This window comes from Musa acuminata, chromosome BXJ2-4, assembly GCF_036884655.1.
Source record: "Musa acuminata AAA Group cultivar baxijiao chromosome BXJ2-4, Cavendish_Baxijiao_AAA, whole genome shotgun sequence".
In the NCBI taxonomy this organism is placed as follows: Eukaryota; Viridiplantae; Streptophyta; class Magnoliopsida; order Zingiberales; family Musaceae; genus Musa; species Musa acuminata.
In genome coordinates, this window is record NC_088341.1 from 2,946,768 (window position 1) to 2,967,500 (window position 20,733).

Consider the following 20,733-nt stretch of genomic DNA (forward strand, 5'->3'; position numbering starts at 1 on the left):
GCTTGACTGAATTGGAACAAACACAATACACCATTTTGTTTCATAGGCTCAAAAATGAAATAGTGGAGTGATTTATTTGAAATACACAGATAGAAAAGCAGAATCCAGTCTTTGGTTTTCAAGTTTGTGTTTGTTTGATCCAAGAATAACCTGGTCGTTATGCTTTTGACTCATTGAACTTTTCAGTTTGTACTTTTCAAGTAATTTTTCAGGTCAGAGGGGTCACAGGAATAATTTTGTAGCATCATTTAGTTCATTATTTTAATGGTGCATTTTATGTGGACAATTCCTCATCATTGGAGGTTATGCATTGCAAACTGTATGTGATAAGATTGCAGTATGATTTATGCTTCTGATTTTTTCAAGCTTATTACAAAGAAGGAAATTGTTTATGATCTGTATCAGACACTGCTGCCTTGGAAACCCTGGAACAGAGTTTTCAACATACAGAGTCAGATTCTGAAGAAATTGGCTGAATTGGATTCTACATATGTCTTGATTTGCATAAGGAGCACATAATCCATTTCTTTCCCGTTTCCAAGAAATGCTGCCAATATACATAATGGTGAGTGCTAACTTGGTTGAATCACAAATGATGCTCAAAATAGGCCTATATAAAGAAGAGCAAAGACTTCTTATTTGTCATTGTTGAACTGAGCCTCATACTTTGCTTTAGGTTGATCTGTTTTCATGGAAAAAATTGTTATGCACATTGTTTTCACTATTGATTTATGATAAGCTTATTAAACACTGCTCTAAGTTATAGAAGGATTAAAGTATAATCTCTTTTGAAAGCATGTCTGCAGAATACCGATTAAAAATTTGTTGCAGAATATGGGATTTAGTTCAGCTTGAGAGTTGGCCTATTATGTTGACTAACAAGTCAGCGTAACCATGTGTGCCAAGATTGGCTCTTGTCTCAATCCTGTGAAGCTTGACTTGTTTAGCTCTCTTATTGAGACCATTATTCAATATCAGATCATATTAACATTACAGAGAAGTAGGCTATTGTTACAAAGAAGCCTTAGTCGGGATGGAGGAAAAAAAATTGATTAATATAATTTTGGCCGGTTGATGTTTTAATTTCCTTTTAGATTATTTATTTTGTTTGAAAATTTATTATGCAAATAGAAACAAGAACAATTAGGCAATGTTGTGCTGAGATGGTCACATGAGATACACATCCTTGGAATCTCTATCAAGCAACTCTCAGGAGGAGGCAACCTTCCCTTGAATCGGGGGTAATGTTTCTTTGATCCAAATCTTCTTACCCTTATGATGTACAAGTTTCACATGCTGCTGACAATTTCTCCTTGCAGGCAGACTTTGCAACTGCATCAAATGTTTGCTTCTTTTTCTCTGCCTGAAGCATTTCCAGCTGCTACTTGGCATTTTCTATGAATCAATCCACACACAGGATCAGATACAGTAGAAGCTGCTCAGTGCATGGAAACCACTTGCCAGTCCCTGCAGCAGCATAAGCAGCCCCACCATGGAGTTATTCTCTGTTGGATCAGCTCATGGAGCCTAAAACACATTCCAGATGGACTCGTTATCACTTTTTTGTCAGATACATGCAAAAATCTGGATGAGAACAACTCTGAATGAACAAAATGTATTGAGAAATACATTCTCTTTTCAAAATGCTGGAAAGCAGATGTTCAGCTAATCTTTGATTAAATTCCAAGTAGCAGATGCTGCTGAAACAGAAATATATATTGTACCAATGGAACAGCAAAGAGGTTGATCAGAGGAAAACAAAATGAAGCCATGCTGAACATTCTATCTATTTAATACAGCATAGCTGAGATGCTCAACATGGAGATAAAAATTAAATTCACTGTTGTTTCAAGTACACAGAACCCACACTTGATGCAAATAACTCACAGGTTTGTGCAAAATGACTCCATCGTTCCAGTTAGTCTCTTCGCAGAGGTCAGCACTACAGGAAGTCCCAAAATGAGCCTGATTCAAACAGCTAACAGAGTCTCAATGATAGTTCTCATGGATGCTTCTTATAACCCAAGTATCTGTAGCTAATACTATGCCATGATCTGCTTTTCTTGAACACAGGACTATTCACAGGATAAGCTGCTTGCAGAGAGTACTGATGGAAAGAAACGTTTCCACTGGATGCTAATGAAACCTCGACCGACCTCTATGTGTGGGCAGACTGAGTCGCTAATTTGGCGTGGTTGTGCTCCCCTTCATAAGTCACCATCAACATTGTCGGGTCTTCAACACACCTCTCGACATGCTTTCTTGCCGGGCATCCTCGCATGCTGCTGCATTTGTAGTATCCTCTGCTTGATTTCATTCAGGTAAATGTATTTTAGTGCCCGATTATAGCTCAGGTAACACTTCAATCTCATGCTAGAGAAGTAGAGTGCGATTATAGCATGATCTTTGTGTTTGCTTTTAGGACTCGAAGGTGAATTCGAGGCAACAGAAGCTCATTACCAATGCTTTTTGGCATCAGAAACAGTCAGGAGAAGTGAATCAAAATGTGCTAAATGCTTTGCTATGAAATGGAACAGCACAACTAATAGTTCCATGTACTTTCATTTCTAAGCTTGCAATATCATTGGATACTTCAATTTATGCATGATCACTACCCTGTAGATTGTACCTATGGCGGTGAGATTGAATGGAAATAATCTCGAATTAAGCTGATCAATCTGCAATGTGTCGAGAAAATCCAACAAAAATAGAGGTTTTTTTGTACCTAGGATGTGGAGAACCCTTGATCGGCTTCTGCCCATACTTTCTCCATGAGTAGTCATCAGCAGGGATGTCTGCAAGCTTGTTACTGATAGCAGGAACCTTAATGGTTCTCTTCACTCTCAGCTTCCTAATAAGGAACAATCCAAAGGTTACTTCATCTAAACGTATACTTCTTGCAAAGAAAATAGAAATCGAACCATGTCATCGGATATCCAACCTCTTCTTTGAGCAGTGGCACCTGCCTGTTCTCGCACACTTGCCATTGCCGTCTTCACCGCCTCCGGTGCACCTCCTCCTGTTATGCAGCTGCCAGTTCATCGGATTGGACGACTGCGAGCCGCCGATGAGGTTGAAGGCCTTCCCATCCATGCTTCCGTCCATGCTCAGGGATGACAAGAAGGACCTGGACGACGACACAGTCGCAGCGCAGCTCGAGTTGTCAAACTTGAGGTTCATGCCACTGTTGCTTCTCCCACACATTGCGCTCTGGAGCTTCAGCTGGAACATTTGGCTGCTGTGCTGCTGTTGGAGGAAATGAAGGTGGGTGAGGGTAGGATTGCTGAGGGCAGCTTGAGGAGTGATCCAAGAAGCAGCATCCGTTCTTGGGAGGGTTCGTGAAGGGACGTTGGCAGTGGAGCCAAACTCATTGACTGGCTTCTGTGGTAGGTTTCCTGGGAGGAGTTGGAGTAACAGGGGAGATTGGTCAGCTCTGGATACCGCTGGGCTATCCAAGAAGATGCCGTGATTGAAGTGGAGTTGTTGGGGATCGTGGAGCCTCCTCGGCCTTGCATGACCCACACCATTACTGAGCATGGAAATGACCTTGTTAAACCTGGAAACAGCCTTCCCTGTGTCTGCCATTAGATCTTTGTAAGCTAAAGCTCGGTCTTGGGTCTCAGACAATAAGCTCAAGACTCTGTAGCAGCTCTCCACGGCTGCCCTATTAGCTTCTTCCACTCCCTCCATCTCCACAAGCACTCAAAGAGTGACTCCCCCTAACAATGTCACTTCCGCTCTCTCACCAAAGGTGAAGGGTCAAAAGCAAATGGTTTGATTCACAGCGTGCAGCTTCAACAAAGGAAAAGGACAAGACGGTGAAGAGTCCTCATCTACACATCCCTAAGAATACAGATTAGAACTTTACAAGGCTCAAAAGACGCAAAGAGCGTCTGAGAAGACGAGTCTCTGAAAATCCAACACAACCAGTCGCCATGGAAGAGGTAAGCTCAGGGGATCCAAAAATTTCGATTTTTGACGATACCGATCAGCTAAAGCTGCTGCTTTTTTGCTTTTGCATCGAGCTTTAGATGATAGTTAAAGACCTCAGGACAGAAATCTACAAGAAACAACGATCTCAGAACACAAAAAGCAAGCGGAAGGCAAAAGAAGTCCTCGAAAGAAGAGTCGAGACGGAGACCCAAGAAATCGATCGCAGAGTTTGAAGCGAGTCTCAGAAAAGATCCGAGGAAGAAATCATGTACTTATATGTCTAATTAATCCTCCTCAAAACGTAGAAGAAACTAAAAATTACATTTCGAGGAGAGGGAAGCATGGCGGACTGGGGGGAGACAGAGAGAGGGAGGGAGGGAAGATCGCCACCGTCCGTCGGTCGATCAGACGGTGAATACGGGTTGGAATGGGCCCACGCGCCTGCTCCACTTGGCTTTCGAACGGTTAAAGTTTGGGGGTCGAGTCATCGGTTGTCGCGTTGCTCTTTAACCATCCTTTCTTTTTCTGCGGTCTGTGATCCTTTCCAAGAATTCTACGGATCCGGACTTGGTCGGACGGTTTGCGTTTTCGCTTACGCGCAATGGACGGACGAAACTAAAAATATAAGATTTTGATTAAAGATAAACTTGGAGTGGATCCGTATCTTTTCCTTTGTCATTGTACCTCGGGCTCTCGTCCAGGTCATAGCCGTTGCGATCTCCCGACCAATGGTAGGGCGACACGCAAACCTTTTCCAATGTGTAAGTTGACTAAGGGATAATGTTTTTTAATGTAGCCACAGTGACATATCCGATTCGGTCAGACTGACAGACTCGATAAAACAAATAAATATATAAAATCCAGATATAGAAAAATGGCGCAATTTATTATGGAATCATTATATTCAGAAATATTGTTTCTTAAATCCTAATTTTATCCCTCAATTCTAATTATTTTTTAGAAAAATATTCCGAACCAGTTTATATCAGTGAACCCATTCAGTTTAACCTCATGTTGCTTCCCTGTATCTTCCTACTCTTGTCTCTCCTCTCATCTCCACTGCTGCTACCATCTCCTCCACCTCCTCCTCATGTGAAATTGCTACTTGCAATCGCCAAAGCATACTACAGAATAGAGGATGTTGCGAGCAGGCACATCACACAAAGGAAGGAGGAATACACAGTGATGGCGGTTGGTAGCCTCCGGTATATATAGCTTCAGAATGGTCCAAGCTCGGCATTGAAGCTTTCATTAGTGAACAGATTCCTGGGCGAAACAAACAAGAACATCTCGATCGAAGAAAGACTAGACGCTTGATATCTATCTATGCAGAGAGGAAGGTGAGAGACAAACAGCTCTCCTGAGAGAGAAAAAGATGCTGAACTGCTTCTCTTTCTTGTCTATTTATTGGCTTCTAAATAACTTTTTTTTCCTTCTCCATAATACAATAAAAAAGTTCAGAATACTGTTTTGGAAAATTAAATTACTAAAAATATATGATCGTGATAAGTTGATAATATAAAGCTAAATCTTCCCGTGTTTCAAATACAACTTTGGTTCGCGAATACATCCAACATAATCTATTCCTTTTTATCTCATTAAGCTTTCTAAGTGCTTATCCTTGCTCGTTTTGTCGGTCAAGATGAATAGAATTGTGAAGAAGAAAAGATTATGTGCAACCCTTTCTCAAATAATAATAACAAGATGCTACTAATCCACGATCAAATCAAATATAAAAAAAAGAAACTAAGATGAAAAAGAAAAAACTTTATTGAACTTCTCAAAAAGAAAAAAAAGTTACAGGTCTATACTTAAGGCTTATTATTGATCTACATGTATATGTCATCATAAGAGTCCCTAATCTCTATAATTTTATTTAATCTTATTTAAAATCTTTTAAAATATATTTTAAACTAAGAATTTTTTATCCCTAAAACTCTATCTAATCTTATTTAAAATAAAAAAATATTAATTTATGATCTTTCAAAATATACTTTAACTTCTTAAAACTCTCCTTTAAAGTATATTTTTGAAAATAAAATATACTTTAATTTGTCGCTCCGATAACTGTCACCAAGTATGAGATCACATGTAGAAATACGATCCCGACCAAAATGTTCTCCAAGATATATGTGAATATTACCATCTAGATCCTTTGTCCGAAAATCTATCTGAATCAAGTTGTTTTATCTAAAAATTTATACGACCATTTGAAATACATCTTGACCCAAAGTCTAATCCAAACTTACTAGATTGAAGATAATTGAAATCTCTAACTAGACTTCATGCACAATGCACAACATCTATACAAATGGTCAAATTCAAGAATAGATTTGTGTAAATCAGAAATATAACCAAATTCATCATGCAAATCATTCATTTTTATGAACATCATTCATTTCTTTTCATGGCATCCTTCCACTTTTTTACTTCATCAAGATCGTTGATTCAGAAAATAAATAATGACATATATTAATATTATCTTCATCTTTATAACGTGCTTCTTTTACTGTTGTTCTTTTTGATTTTTTTTATATTTGAATTTTGTTTTTTATAAACATCATTATACCCCCTATTGTTTTGCTCCATCATTAGTAATAAAGATAAGTCAAAATCAATAAGAGTATTAGATGACAAAGGAATTGATTATGATGTGTTATTATTTATCTTTATTGGTGCGAGCATATAGACTCATAAAAAAATATAAGAAAATTCTTTTCAAATTGATGGAACACCGAAAAAGAATTGAATTGGCGATAAGGATAATACAAAGCTAAATCATCCTACATTCCAAATACAACTTTGGTTCACGAATACATCCAACGTAATCCATTCCTTTCCGTCGAAGTGGGTCGGATTAAGCTTTCTAAGTGCTTGTCCACTCGTTTTGTTGGTCCAGAGGAATGAAATATTGAGTTCATCAACAATAACAACACGCGTATCACAGTACGAGATGATCGAAGTGTGAGGACTCGTCGTAGAGGCAGCTCACTCTTGAAATTAATGTCCATTTGTAGCCCCAGTTGCAGTCACCATCCATCTTATTATTCCACTGCCCAACATTAGAAGCCAAAGAAATAAATCAGGAGTTGCACCACATTGTTTGGTTGACTTGTTGTAAGCCCACAATCAATGCTCACAAGAGAGAGTGTCGACATGAAGTTATTTAACCCCATGATCCAATCAATGTGTTGTCGTATTCATCTGCTCGTTACCTGACTGTCATGTCACCAGAAAACAATAGAAAGCCAATCGATGGATACACCACATCAATCATCAAGAAAAGATCAGCTATAAAAAGTGAATATTTTAAATATTTTTATTATAAAAAATACTTTTGACTGTAAGTGATTTAGTTAAGAAAAGTATCATCATAGAAAATGAACATAAGCATAATTATCGAGGATAAACTTTATTTTTATCTCAAAAAGTCTAATTTAAATATCGAAAGGGTAACCGTAAAAAAGGTACCATGAGTTTTTGACTAAGTTACGAGCTTCTTACATGTCGATATCGAACCTCCTTAAAATAAATTCAAACTGATTAATTCACTCGAGGATGACTACCAACAACAAACAATATCGACATCAATATTTATTTTAGATATACAAATTTTCAATCTAGTAAATGGATTCAACATTATTTATTTAGTAATATTAAGATATGTAGAATATGAAAGTAGCTAAGAAGCTAGTGAGTTGGCGAGCTCAACTAGCACTAACCTAATTTATGTTTTACATAATTTTAAATACTATAATACTAACAGAAAAACAAGTATCAATATCATGTTTAAATTTGATATCTCTTAATATGATAATAAAAAATGGATATAAAATGGACCGATTTAACTACTCAGGTATTATTTCTTTGATTATTATTATTATTATATTGTTGATCATAACGTGCGTCGATCACACGTCAACAAGCTTGACATGAACATTAAACATGGGTGGGTTTTATGAGATGAGAATTGAACCCCTCCTCCTCCTCCTCCTCACTGGAAAGTGATGATTCACCATCCAAAGCCAAAAAGCCTGTGTCTTTAGAATGTGAAAAGATTGTGATCACAAGACTTTTATCATTTGATAGCGATTCGAAACTGACACAATAAATCTAATCGATCTTAAACCTTTAAAATACAAATATATTATTAAGGATAATATTAATAGTCATCGTGTAAGAAAAGGGTGAATGAATCCCAATGCATATGCTTTTAAGTCTTTACAATGTGAACATAATAAGGTTGAAAAGGCAAATTACCAATGAAGGTCTCATGCCATCATTTTGTTCATGGAAAAATGACTTTGACTAATACAGTAAGAATATCCTTGATAGTATTCCAATTTTAATTCAGAAATCCTTAGTCAACGAAAAAAAAAGGAGATTTAATCTTTGGCTTTTCCTGATTTTTTTTTGTCTTTTCCAATGAGTGTCCCACCTTTCCTTTCCTTTCCTTTGATTGTATTCACAAAATGGATTATTTCATAGGGTAAAACAATCTATTATTTATTTTTTACAGTATTTTTTGAATAAGGTTACAATATTTTTTACCTCTATAAAAATATTATAATCCTATTAACAAACAATATTATAATTGACATAAAAATGAGCTTTTCTATATGTTTTTGTTTCTAACCTAACAATAATTTTTTATTTGCAACTAACTGAGGTTATTACAGTTAATAAGTTTTTTTAATTGCATTAAAGATACTATAATCATATTCAAATAATGCAAAAGGTTAGGAACTTTTTGTTTCTTTGTGTCTATCTTGTCAAGTGTATTTTGGAAATATAAAAATGTTAAGATGAGAAGATTTTCTTGATAAATTATCCAACAACATATTTAAGGTAAATCAGAATAACATAGAAAACTTAATGTAGAAATAAAAAGAAACTGCTTAATACAGTTAAGAGGATAAAGAAGACAATTAAGGAGAGGCACTGAAGTGGTCAACAAAGTTGTGCATTGCAAATTGTGTGTTTCCAATATCATGTGGTTTACCAAAGCTGTGAGATCTGCAACCTCTGCTGGTCCTCCTACAATGGGGCCTCCAGAGGAATGGAAGTGATGTAGAAAGAGCATGGAGGTGAAGCAGATGAGGCAGTGGCCTTTAAATGCCCCCAACAGCCTCTTGTCTGATGGCCGCCCTCCCTGCCAGGGACTGACCCTCAAGTCGCTGGTGGCCACAGTTGTGAGAATATGGTGCATGGTTGACTTGCATGGAGCAATCCAAAGTTTCTTGGGCGGTCCTCAACTGGAGACTATGCACAAGGCAACAACATATTGTTCTTTGGCACTAATTGGTGCGCGTCATCACTTATTGACTCCACCTTCTCAGCTCAAACATGGAAGTCAGATGACTGATGTTGTCAGAGTGTTCAAAGATCAACAAAGAGAAGAAGGTAATGTTGCCTGGAAGGATCACACAAAACTCAAGCTACTACTCTTCAAAATTCAGATGAAATAAAGCTTGCAAGATCTCAGTTTCTAGTTTGTTGCATTGCCAAAATGTCGGTGAAATGTGAGATGGAAACAGCAGGGAAGAAGACCATGCCCAAAGTCAGCATCGCCAGTTGCAGCAAAGCAGCAGGGGGGATGCACCTGCAGAGCATGATCCACCCACATCTGAATGTACCATATCATCACCATCTTCCCTCCTTTATTAGGTGCCACAGCCATACCCAACTCACACCATTAATGCTCCATCCATCACCCATCGAGGAATCAGACAAAACAAGAAGCAGCACAGCCATAACACCCTGCCATGGGAAAGACTAATGAGCGACTTGATATATAGGACGCAAGCGACTCCTCCTTGCATGTATTCCTACAGCTCCTTCATTGTCTTCATCTCTCTACTCGTCGGGGCGTATGGCGACAAGCTCCATAGAAGAGGCATGCGAGGAAACCAGGGAGTGGCCGCCGGTGGCTTCTAAGAGCTTGCAGCGAGTGGGGAGCGGGGGGAGCGAGGTCATCGACCCGGAGGGCTGCGTCGAGGTCGAGTTCCGAAAGCTGCCGTCGTCCAAGTATAAGGGCGTCGTCTCCCAGCCCAACGGCCGGTGGGGGGCGCAGATCTACGAGAAGCACCAGCGCATCTGGCTCGGCACCTTCAATGAGGAAGCCCAGGCCGCGCGCGCCTATGACGTCGCTGTGCAGCGGTTTCGCGGCCGCGACGCCGTCACCAACTTCAAACCGCTGAACGACGCCGACGACGAGGACGCGGCGGAGCTCTTCTTCCTCGATTCGCATACGAAACACGAGATCGTCGACATGCTTCGGAAGCGCACCTACCATAACGAGCTACAACAAAGCAAACGATCGATCGGTGCAGATAATAAGAAGGGGATTGCTGGTCGCAGCAACGCGGCCGTGGCAGGCGCCACGGACCCGCTTGCTGGGGCACAGAGGCAACATCTCTTCGACAAGGCCGTGACGCCGAGCGACGTCGGCAAGCTCAACCGGCTAGTGATCCCGAAGCAGAACGCCGAGAAGTACTTTCCGCCGCAGAACACAGGCGGCGCCGCCAGCAAGGGCGTGCTGCTCAGCTTCGAGGACGGCTGCGGCAAGGAGTGGCGCTTCCGGTACTCGTACTGGAACAGCAGTCATAGCTACGTGCTAACGAGAGGTTGGAGCCGGTTTGTCAAGGAGAAACGTCTCGAGGCCGGCGACGTCGTCACCTTCCAGCGGTCGACCGGCACCGACAAGCAGCTGTTCATCGACGCCAAGGCGCGATCCGGCGTTCAGGTTCTTAGGCTCTTCGGCGTCAACATCGTCAGAGGCCCGACGGCGGCCATCGGCGAGGGCGGAGTGGATGATAATGCTGTCTTTTGCGCAACGGGGAAGAAGAACAGAGATCATATTACGGAGTTGGTATCATCACAAGGGATGTTTAAGAAGCAACGCACAGAAGCTTTGTAATATTTCCAGTACTAAGAATGAGACTGAAACTTTAGTCGAAGACAATATGTGTGGCTGAAACTTTGTGCCCATTACATGCTAAACATGACATTGACGGAAACTTTATTGACCTCGTGGTGGGTGTAAACTTTGTTGGCTCTCATATCATATTAGTTTTTCTATATCATTGGTGCAACATGCAACATGCAACATACAGTACTTTTGGATTGATGGAAGAGCACCTATTTATATTGATTAAAAAGATAAAAGATATTTTTTCTACTAATAAATCTTTCAACCTCATTTATTTATTTAAATATAAATTTTTATATTTTATTTTATCTAATTCTAACTATTTAAATTAATTTTAATTCAAATGATTGTAACTCGAAGTTGTCATTAAATAAAATAAAATCTTTCTTTTGTCAAAACTTTTGTCATTAAATAAAATACAGTAATCTATTTGAACTTCTCCTTTATCAATTAGTTACATATGTTTACAAGTCTTGACGATCTTCACAGGATTGGAAGTTTTAGTAAATTTTTGAAGGGTTTGAGTCAATCTTAGTGTCACCAAACTCTTCTTTGGCTGAATAAGTATCAAGTTTATCATTCACATTACTTGCAGATGAAAGATTATTATCAAATGCAGTTTCAGAATCATTTTAAGTGCGAAGATGTATCTATAGGTCTCTTAGGTTTAACTAGCTGATATCATACTTTCCTGTAGTTCACGATCGACATCAATGAATCATTGGAGCCGCTAAGAAGTTTGATGTTCGCTTGGTCATAATTGTTAGATTTGACTTCCCAACTATTTCCTATTCCATCATTTTGTTTTAACATCATCGTAACTTCATCCGTGATCTCAGAAGACTTTGCTAAGGTAGAAGATGGACATGCTTTAGAAATAGTGAAATCTACATCGTTTTCCTTATTTGTTTCCCTTGCATGCGTCTCATTAGTAATAGTTTTTCAATTACCATAATTTTTATGATTTATAAAAATTATATAGATTCATAAAAATTCAAATGATCATAATTTTTATGTTATAATGTTGATTCATCGGTAGCAATAACAGTGAAAATTTTTAAAAATAATAATGGAAATATTTTAATTTTTTTATCAAAAAATTAAAAAATAATAAGAAAAATACTTTATTTTTTTAAATTTGCTATCAATTTATCAATTCTCTTACCATAAATCAGATATTTTTTATTATTAAAAAAATACAATATCCTTTTCCCATCAATTATCTTATACCAATGAGATTTTATTTTAAATCAAGAATAAACATCACATCATCAATATTTTTTTACCAGATTTGATGTTCACAGCAAATGTTCCTTTTCCTTCTTGAACCTTACTGTCATTTTTCATCTGCACCATAGATTTGATTGAATCATTAAATTTTTGAACCCTTGCCATATGATTATTGAAGTTACTATCTAAAAACCAAAAAGATCTAAAATATTCTTTATAAGATGCTATAAAGAGAATATTTTCTTTGTCATTTACTCCACTATTATTTTTCTCATGATAATTTGTTTGATTTTTATTCCAATAATCTTTTTCAAGATTATCATATTTTTAACATTAAAAACAGAGAGGAACATTTAGATTTTTATTTTTATACTAACAATCTTTTTTAATATGTCTAATTTTTTTGTAAAAAAACATTGATGGGTTTCTTTGTTATTTTCATTTGATTGGCTTCATCCTCTGCTATTTTGATTTCTCCCTTGAGATATAGTTTCTAAAATTTTCTTTTGGCCATTCTTTTAATCTATCTTCATTTGTAGAGTATGTTATAAGATTTCATTCCAAGATTTATTCACTTTTTATTCACGAACTAAAAAGGAGTCCATTAATTCATTAATAAATAATGTACTTGTATCTTTAACTTCTTCTGTAATAGTAGAAATCATATCAAATTTCAGAAATAAACTCTATAAAACTTGTTCTACTATAGTTTGATCTTTTAGATTTTCAGATCTCATATGATTCATAATAGAAGAGACTTTTGAGAATAAATCAGTGGTAGATTCAGAATCTTTCATCATACGAGTTTCAAATTTATATCGAAGAATTTGAAGCTTTAAAATTTTTACCTTCTCTTTGCCTCCAAACATATTTTTTAATATTTTTTAGGCTCGATGTCATCATAAGTTGAGAAAATAGGAACTCATCTAATGCTTCTTGTAGCATATAAAGGGCTCTTGTCTCTTTGTTCTTTAGTAATGTTCGGATCTTGTATATCATACTTAACAAAATCATTCTCTATTAAATTTCATAATTCTTTTAAAATAAATAGAGTTTTCATCTTAATAGATCAAAATTGATAATTATCACCTTTGAAGATCAGAACAAGTAAATTAGAAACACTATTCCAATGCATATCATATTTTTTTTCCTTTTCTAGATATATTCGTATTGATCTTCCTCAAATTAGGATTTGATACCATATTGTTAGTTTTGAGAAGAGAAAACTATTTTCAATCTACAATACTTTTGGTTTGATCAAAAAGCACCCATTTATATGACTAAAAGATAGAGTATAATTTTTTTTCAATAATAAAAAATATATCAAATCCTAATAAATCTTTCACTCTCATCGATTTATTTAAATCTAATTTTTATCTTTTATTTTATTTAATTCTAATTATTTGAATTAATCTTAACATCATTTACAAGAATGAATATTTTCTCCATGCAAAAAAAGAAACAGATTTAGAATGAATTGAACTTAAAAGAAGGTAGCAATCAATTAATGAGAAGGTGTATGTGAGGTATATAGAACATGTGAAACGAATACATATGGGTATACAAGTATCTTAAGAACCACGCCGTTTCAGCAACATTTTCCTCTGAGCTAAAGAGAGAACACTCCAAGAGGAGGAAGAAAAGAATTGGAAGAAACAATTCTTATCAGTGTGAGGAGGAGTGTGACTACTGCAGCCAATTATTCTCTTGGGTTCCTTCCCTCGGAATGCTTGTCTGTTTGCTGATAACTTCGGTCCAGGATCATCAATGGCGAGGGCAGGGGTGAAACGTGAGCATACCTTCCGGTTTCCGACACACCGATGACCGGAGCGGCGTGTGCTGCTGCATCTGTAGAGGTCAAGATGGCGCAATCCGGCGTCGGAATCCATATACCTCGAACCACCACAAACTGGATGTTGCTGCTTGTGCTGATCTCCGCCACCGGGCTACTTCTTCTTGCATGAAGCCGGTATTTCTGAAATAGATTGTGTATTCCATGTTTTAATCATAAGAAAACCAAATGATAGACCACTTTTAACCAATACTTTGTAGAGATGAACATAGATTACAAGATACCATAATGCAAAAGAAATTGAACAACTATGAGATGAATCCATTTGGATTAATGATGAGATAGAAAGAGAGTATTCATTCCAGGCTCTAAGTACCTTTTTAGTTATCCATAAAAATATTGATATGATGATGATGATGATGATGATGATGATGATGATGTAATACATACTTACCAAATATATCAGACATATTTTTGAAGGTGGTGTGTAATTTGATTATTAAATATTTTATTATATTATTACAAAGTCTTGAGATTAAAATCCACCTTCACTATTTATCTTTTGCAAAACAAATTATAATTTTTAGGGTTAATGTGAAAGAGAAAGTGGCCTCTCTCATGCCATATCTTCTCATTTTGGCCTCACTTCTTTCCTCCGACCACATCACTATCGACTTCCTCATCTCCTTCCCAATATCAATTTCTTTCATCCTCGTCTCACATATTTTCTCTTCACCAAAATGAACATAAAGGGAATGAACCAAATATTATAACAGATAAAAAAAATAAATTTAAAATATGATATGCTCCTTGGGTGGAACTAAAAGGGAATGACATTTTGGTGTTTAATAAAATAAATTCATTTTCATCTCTAGGAAGTTCATATGCATTATTATTTAAGTCATGACAACTATGTTGGTTAAAATATTTCTTTTATATCATTAAATAATTTATTTTATTTTAGATTACTATAATTAATTTTTAGATATTATCAGGTGTTATTTAATATGGATAAAAGTTCATATTTGCAATGTTAGTCGATATTATCATTTTTATCATACTCTAAACAATTGAAATTTTATTTTCATCCATCTAAGATTATTATTTTTAAATGCTTTCAATAAATTTGATTTTATTACATATAATTTTAAATTATTTTATTTAAAAAAAAAATTAATTAAACATACCAACCTGTTGACCGACTAGTCCAACCGATGACCTAATTGACTTAGACTTCCTCTAGTTTGTTTCTATATTAGATAAAGCAATTTAATTACTGAGTAGGCAACCTTTCCTAATAGTCCATTTGCAAATGATCACTTTAATTACTAAAGCCAAGCTGATAACAATTCCTCCATGCATCATGATCAATTATAGATGTTGATAGTTTTGAGTCTAGCAGTTGGATTATGTTCATGGTTCTAAATTGCATAGCTTTTGTACTTACAAATTCTTAAATGCCCTTCTCAGGTAAACTTATTTCTTATTTAAGGATATCAAATTTAAATGGAGTCCCCTTTTTCCATGTTTTTGTAAAGTAGCTTTTAGGTTTCTGTACTCAATCAAAGCTTCTCAGAAAATTTTCTGTTGCTTATTTCTTCTCCTCTACTGTCAACTTCTGGCATCTCCACAACAGTCATCATTTTATTTCACTTAATTGTTCCATTTTTGTTTTGAGTTATATATTGCCATCTGAAACTATCCAAAAATACTTTGAAATAAGTTCTCATCCTTTGTCCTATCATAATATAATTATTGTCAGAATGTTGAGTTAAGCTTATATTTAGACATGGAATTGGTTTTAAAAGCTCTAGTAAATTAGGAGTCTTATAAATTGTATAAATATGGCTTTTGAGTTTGAAAAATATCGATGAAAGAAAATCAAGAGTTTTTGTCCTCTTTATTATTTTTTTATAAATTACTGAAGCATATTATGTCGAAATATTAAATCAAATTTTATAATTAGATAGGATCTTAGTTAAGATAAAAATCTTTAGATAAAGCTAAAAGATTTATAAGCCTACTGTAATGTTTTAGAGATATAATAGGTGGTTATGATTAATGAAAGTTTTTAGTTTTGAGGTGTCTCTCTATTCTTCTCCTCTATTATCATTTCTTTATGAGATCTCGATAAGTTTGAGAATAATTTAGAGTTTATAAAACATTAAAAGCAAATTATGAAAAAGAGAGAGAATATGTACCATTATGGCACTAATAAGATGCATAATTCATGAATTAAGGGAATAACCTTTGATTGGACAAATTTATACATTGATTAACCAGGATAAGTTCTACCAAAAGCTTCTATTGCAAATCATCATCAGATAGATCATGTTCAATCACATATTTTGAGCCAAATGTTTCTGAATCTTAATCTCCCTCAACTTTCATTTATAGTTAACAAAATTTGATATTTGAACAATTGGAATGATAATTCTTGTGTGACATAGTCATTATCCCTTGACAAATGCACCCATAGCAAAAAGTATTTAGATCACCTTGTAGTGATAAATCTCATATTTCATCAACATTATCTTTGACTGAATTCTATGAATTCAGCCTTGAATTGCATTTAATTTGATAACATAAAATAATGAGAATGCTACTTGTTATTTATCTCACTGAAACTTTTGTCTTATCATTAACTTGTAATATGCTTCTTCTTAATTCTAGGTTTTTTCTAATTTTGTTGCCCTAATAATCCTGCAACACAAGAAAGACATCTTCTTCCATGAACTCGAGAGTTATCCTTTTCTCCTTTTTTTTTCACTAGAGATAAATAGGCAATTGAAAAAAAAAATCATATTGTTTATCCACCTTTAATTAGTGAGTATGACTTTGGACACAGATATTAAATTAATACTAATTTTTTTGTAAACATATTGTTGTAAAAGGATATGGAAATGAGTGGGAAATATACATAATAAGCATCTAAATAAGACATAAAAATGATTTGGGTGTGAATATAATACAAAACAGATGTAACATGAAATAATTAAGAAATCGACTCGAGTATATGTAACTATATATATTTCTTTAATAGGAAAGTTCAAAGCAAATGTGAAATTACAAGGATAAGAAAAGAAAATTTTGTTAATTACTGAGCACCTTTTCTTGATGATTAGAGCAAGATAGAAGACTAAACCCACATATCTTGATGTTTGGTAACCAAACAAGAACAAGAAATTTTCATATCCATCTCCATATCTGAAAAATATGTTAGATATCTAGCTAGCTACACTGTTCCTGATGTGTGGCTAACACTATTCATGTAATTTAGCAAACTTCAAACTAATACAATGATGTGTGATGAACCCTATTCATGTAATCATATCTTGAATACTTAATACAGAAAGGGATTTGGAAATGTATCAATCATCCTGTGTATTTTCACTCATAGACACTGTCAGCTAGTAGTTTGAATACTTAATGCAGAAGGTGAATCATCATGGTTCCAAGAGTACCCCATCTTTGTTCCAAGAGGAAGGGTGAACAAGATCTAGTGCTTGTAGCTCAACATTTATTTACCCTACTGACAATAAACTATTAGTTTAAATAATAGTTCCTGGTAATGAGATTATGTACCAAGCAAACTGAGTTTTGACATAAATAAATAAATATATATATATATAGCCTAGACCAACAAGTACAAGCAACTACTGTACTAGTCACTTGTTGTGCAAACTTAAAAGCCTTGTAGTACCTATTTGTTTTGGTTAAAGGTTATGTTAGTGTATGTAATACTCCAGAGATAATGTTTTAATGAAAGGTTTATTTAGGGTAGATGAAGCTATAAGTTGATGTAGGTATCAAGAACAGTACTACAGGGAATTTGTTTGATGTAGGTATCAAGAACAGTAAGTACTACGGAGAAAGACTAAAAAGAGAAAAAGAGAAGAAAAGAAGGTAGATTTCTTACTGGGCTTAAATATCATTAGTGTTGTGTCTGTAGATATCAAACAAATACTGAATCTCCTATTTAAGAGATTGCTTTGATAGAGAGGACTAACCTGTAGATGGCTCTTCACTTCATCGTTGGTGAGCCCATCCACCTTCATCAGCTTCCGGATAAGTTTGGGTGTTGCAGCTGCAACCAAGCAAACCCACCTTCACAAGCAATCATCACCAGTAATCGGAGAAAGGAAAAGTATGAGGCTGCTATGAACCCACCATGACAGCCACCCAGCTGCTCAAGTGCATGCAAGAATCTCTTGTGCAGCTCTTCTGACCAGTACCGTTTCACCTTCCTTTCAGGCTGAGATCTCTCCTTCTTCTTCTTCTTCTTCTTCTTCTTCTTCTTCTTTCCTCCATCACCATTGCCTTCCTCTCCACTAGCAATTTCGGTATCTTGGCAAGCCAGTGATTCTGATGGAGCTATCTCTTCCTCTTTGTCTAGATATTGAGCATCTCCCCAAGTCTTCTTCGCTTTGATTGCTATCGGCTTCTGCGGATGAACCTATACAGCATTCGGAGAACGAATAACACAAGTACATAAAGCACTAGTTGAGATAATGACATGCTCTCACCGTCTTGGGGAGTGAGTCTTGCTCTTGTGCAACGAGCTGGGTGGATCTGATCCACTCCTGGTGATGGATGGTATCATCTTCCGAAGAAACGGATCTCGGTCTCAGAGGTATGAATTCCTTAACTGCAAGCTCATGGCTCAGCGTCTCAGCGCTAACCATCAGCTGCTTGTAGCTCTCGATCGCTGCAGCAGATCGGAAGAAGCGATCGACCTCAATCTTCTAACAAGCTCAAAGAATAAACTCGGGGAGGAAGAAAACAAGAACCCCTTAACCAGATGCCGATCTCTTACTTTGGTTGATGAGATGCAGGCACAGAGGCAGCTCCCGGTGGAAGGCCTCCATCTTCCGACGCTCCTCATCGAGAGCAACGATCAGTTCACCGAACCTGCGCGCATACTCTATCCGATCCATCTCTTTCCAACGCAGCACGAGGAGGAGGAAGCAAGAGAAGCGAGGTCAAGATGAAAACAGAAAGGTTGCATGCCAAGGTCGGGGCGTGGCATAAGCCACCGACTCGTTAGGGTGCATCTCTACAGGTAGTAAAAGTCAGCACAGATGGTGGAGGGTGGTCGGGGACCGGGGGAGAGGGGGCGGGGGGGGGGGGGAGAGGGAGAGAGAAGGGAAGAGGATGTAATCTGTCGTTGTTTAATCGTTTGAGACGGGGTGAAAGTAAACGTGAGAGGGATTATTGAGTAGAATATGAGTGAAAGGATAAGCTTTTCTATTGGGGACAGCTATTTGTTTATACAGAAGGACAAGGTTTCATTATAATATATGAAGCCTTGTGGAAGTCGCCAAGGGACATTTACCTCTTCGATTCATAGCTAATACAATAATAACGTCTGATATACCGCAAATAAGAACCCTATGTCAAGTATGTATCATTCAGGTTTCTGAGGTATATACGTTGGTATTCTTCCTCAGAAAAAAAAAAGTATATATGATTCATTTTAGTTCCTGATTGATAATGGTTGATTGTATTTTTTAGTTAAAATTATTAGTATTACAAAAAAAAAAGATTTAATTTAGGGTCAAGGTCCATTTTAGCTTTTGTGATTTTGATCCTGAACCACTTAAATTTTTATGGTTTATTCATATCTAAAATAATTTTTATACTTTAAAAAATATAATATATAAGTATTTCCTATCAAATTTGAGTTAACATACCGTTAAAGCATACTTACATGGTATGTTGACTCACAATAAATCATTAATATAACGATGCATGTAATTTAAATTTAAAAAAAGATTAAGGTCAATTTTAGCTCCTATGGTTTTGGTGATGGCTCACTTCAGTCCTTATGATTTATTCATATCTAAAATAACTCTTATATTTTTAAAACATAGTATATAAGCCTTTTTTATCAAGTCTGAGTTAATAGATGTTAGAGTCTGTTTATGTGGCATGCTAACTCATAATAAACTATTAATATAATGACACATATAATTTAAGTTATAAAAAAAACTAAAATTGCCATCAATGGTGGGATGAGTCGTCGTCCTGGAAGTGACCACCAATAGTAACACTGAGCCACTACTACCTAGTAGGGTGTTATATGTATATAGTCTCTCCTGCACTGACGACGTACTCAGGAGCTTTCGATCCTGCCTTAGGTGGATGTGTGTCGATTAGTTCGACATTAGATACGTAGTGGCCTCCTTGACCCTCTTCTTTCTCCTAGGTATCTTCGTCTTCACTGTCTTGCGCCCCCACTCACCGTGCCGACAACGTGATGGTCTATCTCTCCCTCACTTTTACCTTCGGTCTCTCCTACATATGTGTCTCCGTATCCATCCGTCGTTTTCTCTTCCTCAACTAATCCTTAGACGCGAGTAAACCATAAAAGTGATCTGTCTATTTATTTTTTTCTCTAATCTTTTTTTTGTGACCTTTTTGTTCATGTGTATATATCATTTCTTAACGATGATGTTGAGAAGGAAATTACTTGAAAGTCTACGGAGAAACTTTATCGACTTATACAGTGCCCATATCACTATCAAGAATTTATTCACCTAGAGTTCACTTTATGTAGCCTAAGCTAGTGATCATGTACGCTGAATCTAGTCATGCTATATGACATACAATGAATATGGCCATCCTTTTGAAGAACCCTTTTAATATAGTAAGAATATTAGCAGGTTGATGGGTTTGGATGTTTGATAGGTATTTAATAATTAATTAATTAGCTTGGGTGTTTTCATACATATTTTTTATTAAAAATTTAAAAAAAAATTATTACATTAAACAACATAGATGATGCTCACAAGTGGGCTTGAAACTGAGACGCTTGTGCAATGATACATTAATCAATCAGACATGC

At 36.2% G+C, this 20,733-nt stretch overlaps 3 protein-coding genes across 5 annotated transcripts; 1 reads left to right on the forward strand and 2 right to left on the reverse strand.

Annotated features, from left to right (window-relative positions):
• Nucleotides 1–1,842: 1,842 nt before the first annotated feature.
• Nucleotides 1,843–4,153, reverse strand: LOC135609494 (protein WRKY1-like). The gene is made up of 3 exons (XM_065102826.1): nt 2,942–4,153; nt 2,726–2,851; nt 1,843–2,303 (listed from the first exon to the last, which is right to left on the reverse strand). The coding sequence occupies exons 1-3, from the start codon at nt 3,688–3,690 to the stop codon at nt 2,159–2,161; spliced, it is 1,020 nt and encodes a 339-aa protein (XP_064958898.1). The 5' UTR covers nt 3,691–4,153; the 3' UTR covers nt 1,843–2,158.
• Nucleotides 4,154–9,400: 5,247 nt separating this feature from the next.
• LOC103980152 (AP2/ERF and B3 domain-containing transcription repressor RAV2-like) lies at nt 9,401–10,961 on the forward strand. Its single transcript, XM_009396439.3, has one exon. It carries the CDS (start codon nt 9,806–9,808, stop codon nt 10,850–10,852), a length of 1,047 nt encoding a protein of 348 aa, XP_009394714.2. The 5' UTR covers nt 9,401–9,805; the 3' UTR covers nt 10,853–10,961.
• A 2,610-nt stretch (nt 10,962–13,571) lies between these two features.
• On the reverse strand, nt 13,572–18,991 carry LOC135608903 (transcription factor NIGT1-like). Of its 3 annotated transcripts, none has more exons than XM_065101963.1 (5): nt 18,703–18,991; nt 18,413–18,594; nt 18,057–18,327; nt 17,897–17,973; nt 13,572–14,069 (listed from the first exon to the last, which is right to left on the reverse strand). In XM_065101963.1, the coding sequence occupies exons 1-5, from the start codon at nt 18,821–18,823 to the stop codon at nt 13,794–13,796; spliced, it is 927 nt and encodes a 308-aa protein (XP_064958035.1). In that variant the 5' UTR covers nt 18,824–18,991; the 3' UTR covers nt 13,572–13,793. The 3 variants fall into 3 exon arrangements, with proteins under 3 accessions (XP_064958035.1, XP_064958033.1, XP_064958034.1); XM_065101961.1 differs by having other exon boundaries at nt 18,057–18,342; XM_065101962.1 differs by having other exon boundaries at nt 18,057–18,330; nt 18,703–18,972.
• Between the last annotated feature and the right edge of the window lie 1,742 nt (nt 18,992–20,733).

Excerpts from the sequence above, each read along its gene's own strand:
- LOC135609494 (XM_065102826.1), bottom strand. The coding sequence starts at position 3,690 with ATGGAGGGAGTGGAAGAAGCTAATAGGGCAGCCGTGGAGAGCTGCTAC. Across the intron at positions 2,852-2,941 it reads TGCCACTGCTCAAAGAAGAG|GAAGCTGAGAGTGAAGAGAA; the intron begins GTTGGATATCCG and ends GTTCCTTATTAG. Across the intron at positions 2,304-2,725 it reads AAGGGTTCTCCACATCCTAG|AGGATACTACAAATGCAGCA; the intron begins GTACAAAAAAAC and ends GAAATCAAGCAG.
- LOC103980152 (XM_009396439.3), top strand. The coding sequence starts at position 9,806 with ATGGCGACAAGCTCCATAGAAGAGGCATGCGAGGAAACCAGGGAGTGG.
- LOC135608903 (XM_065101961.1), bottom strand. The coding sequence starts at position 18,823 with ATGGATCGGATAGAGTATGCGCGCAGGTTCGGTGAACTGATCGTTGCT. Across the intron at positions 18,595-18,702 it reads CCTGCATCTCATCAACCAAA|CGATCGAGAGCTACAAGCAG; the intron begins GTAAGAGATCGG and ends GATCTGCTGCAG. Across the intron at positions 18,343-18,412 it reads AAGACTCACTCCCCAAGACG|GTTCATCCGCAGAAGCCGAT; the intron begins GTGAGAGCATGT and ends AATGCTGTATAG.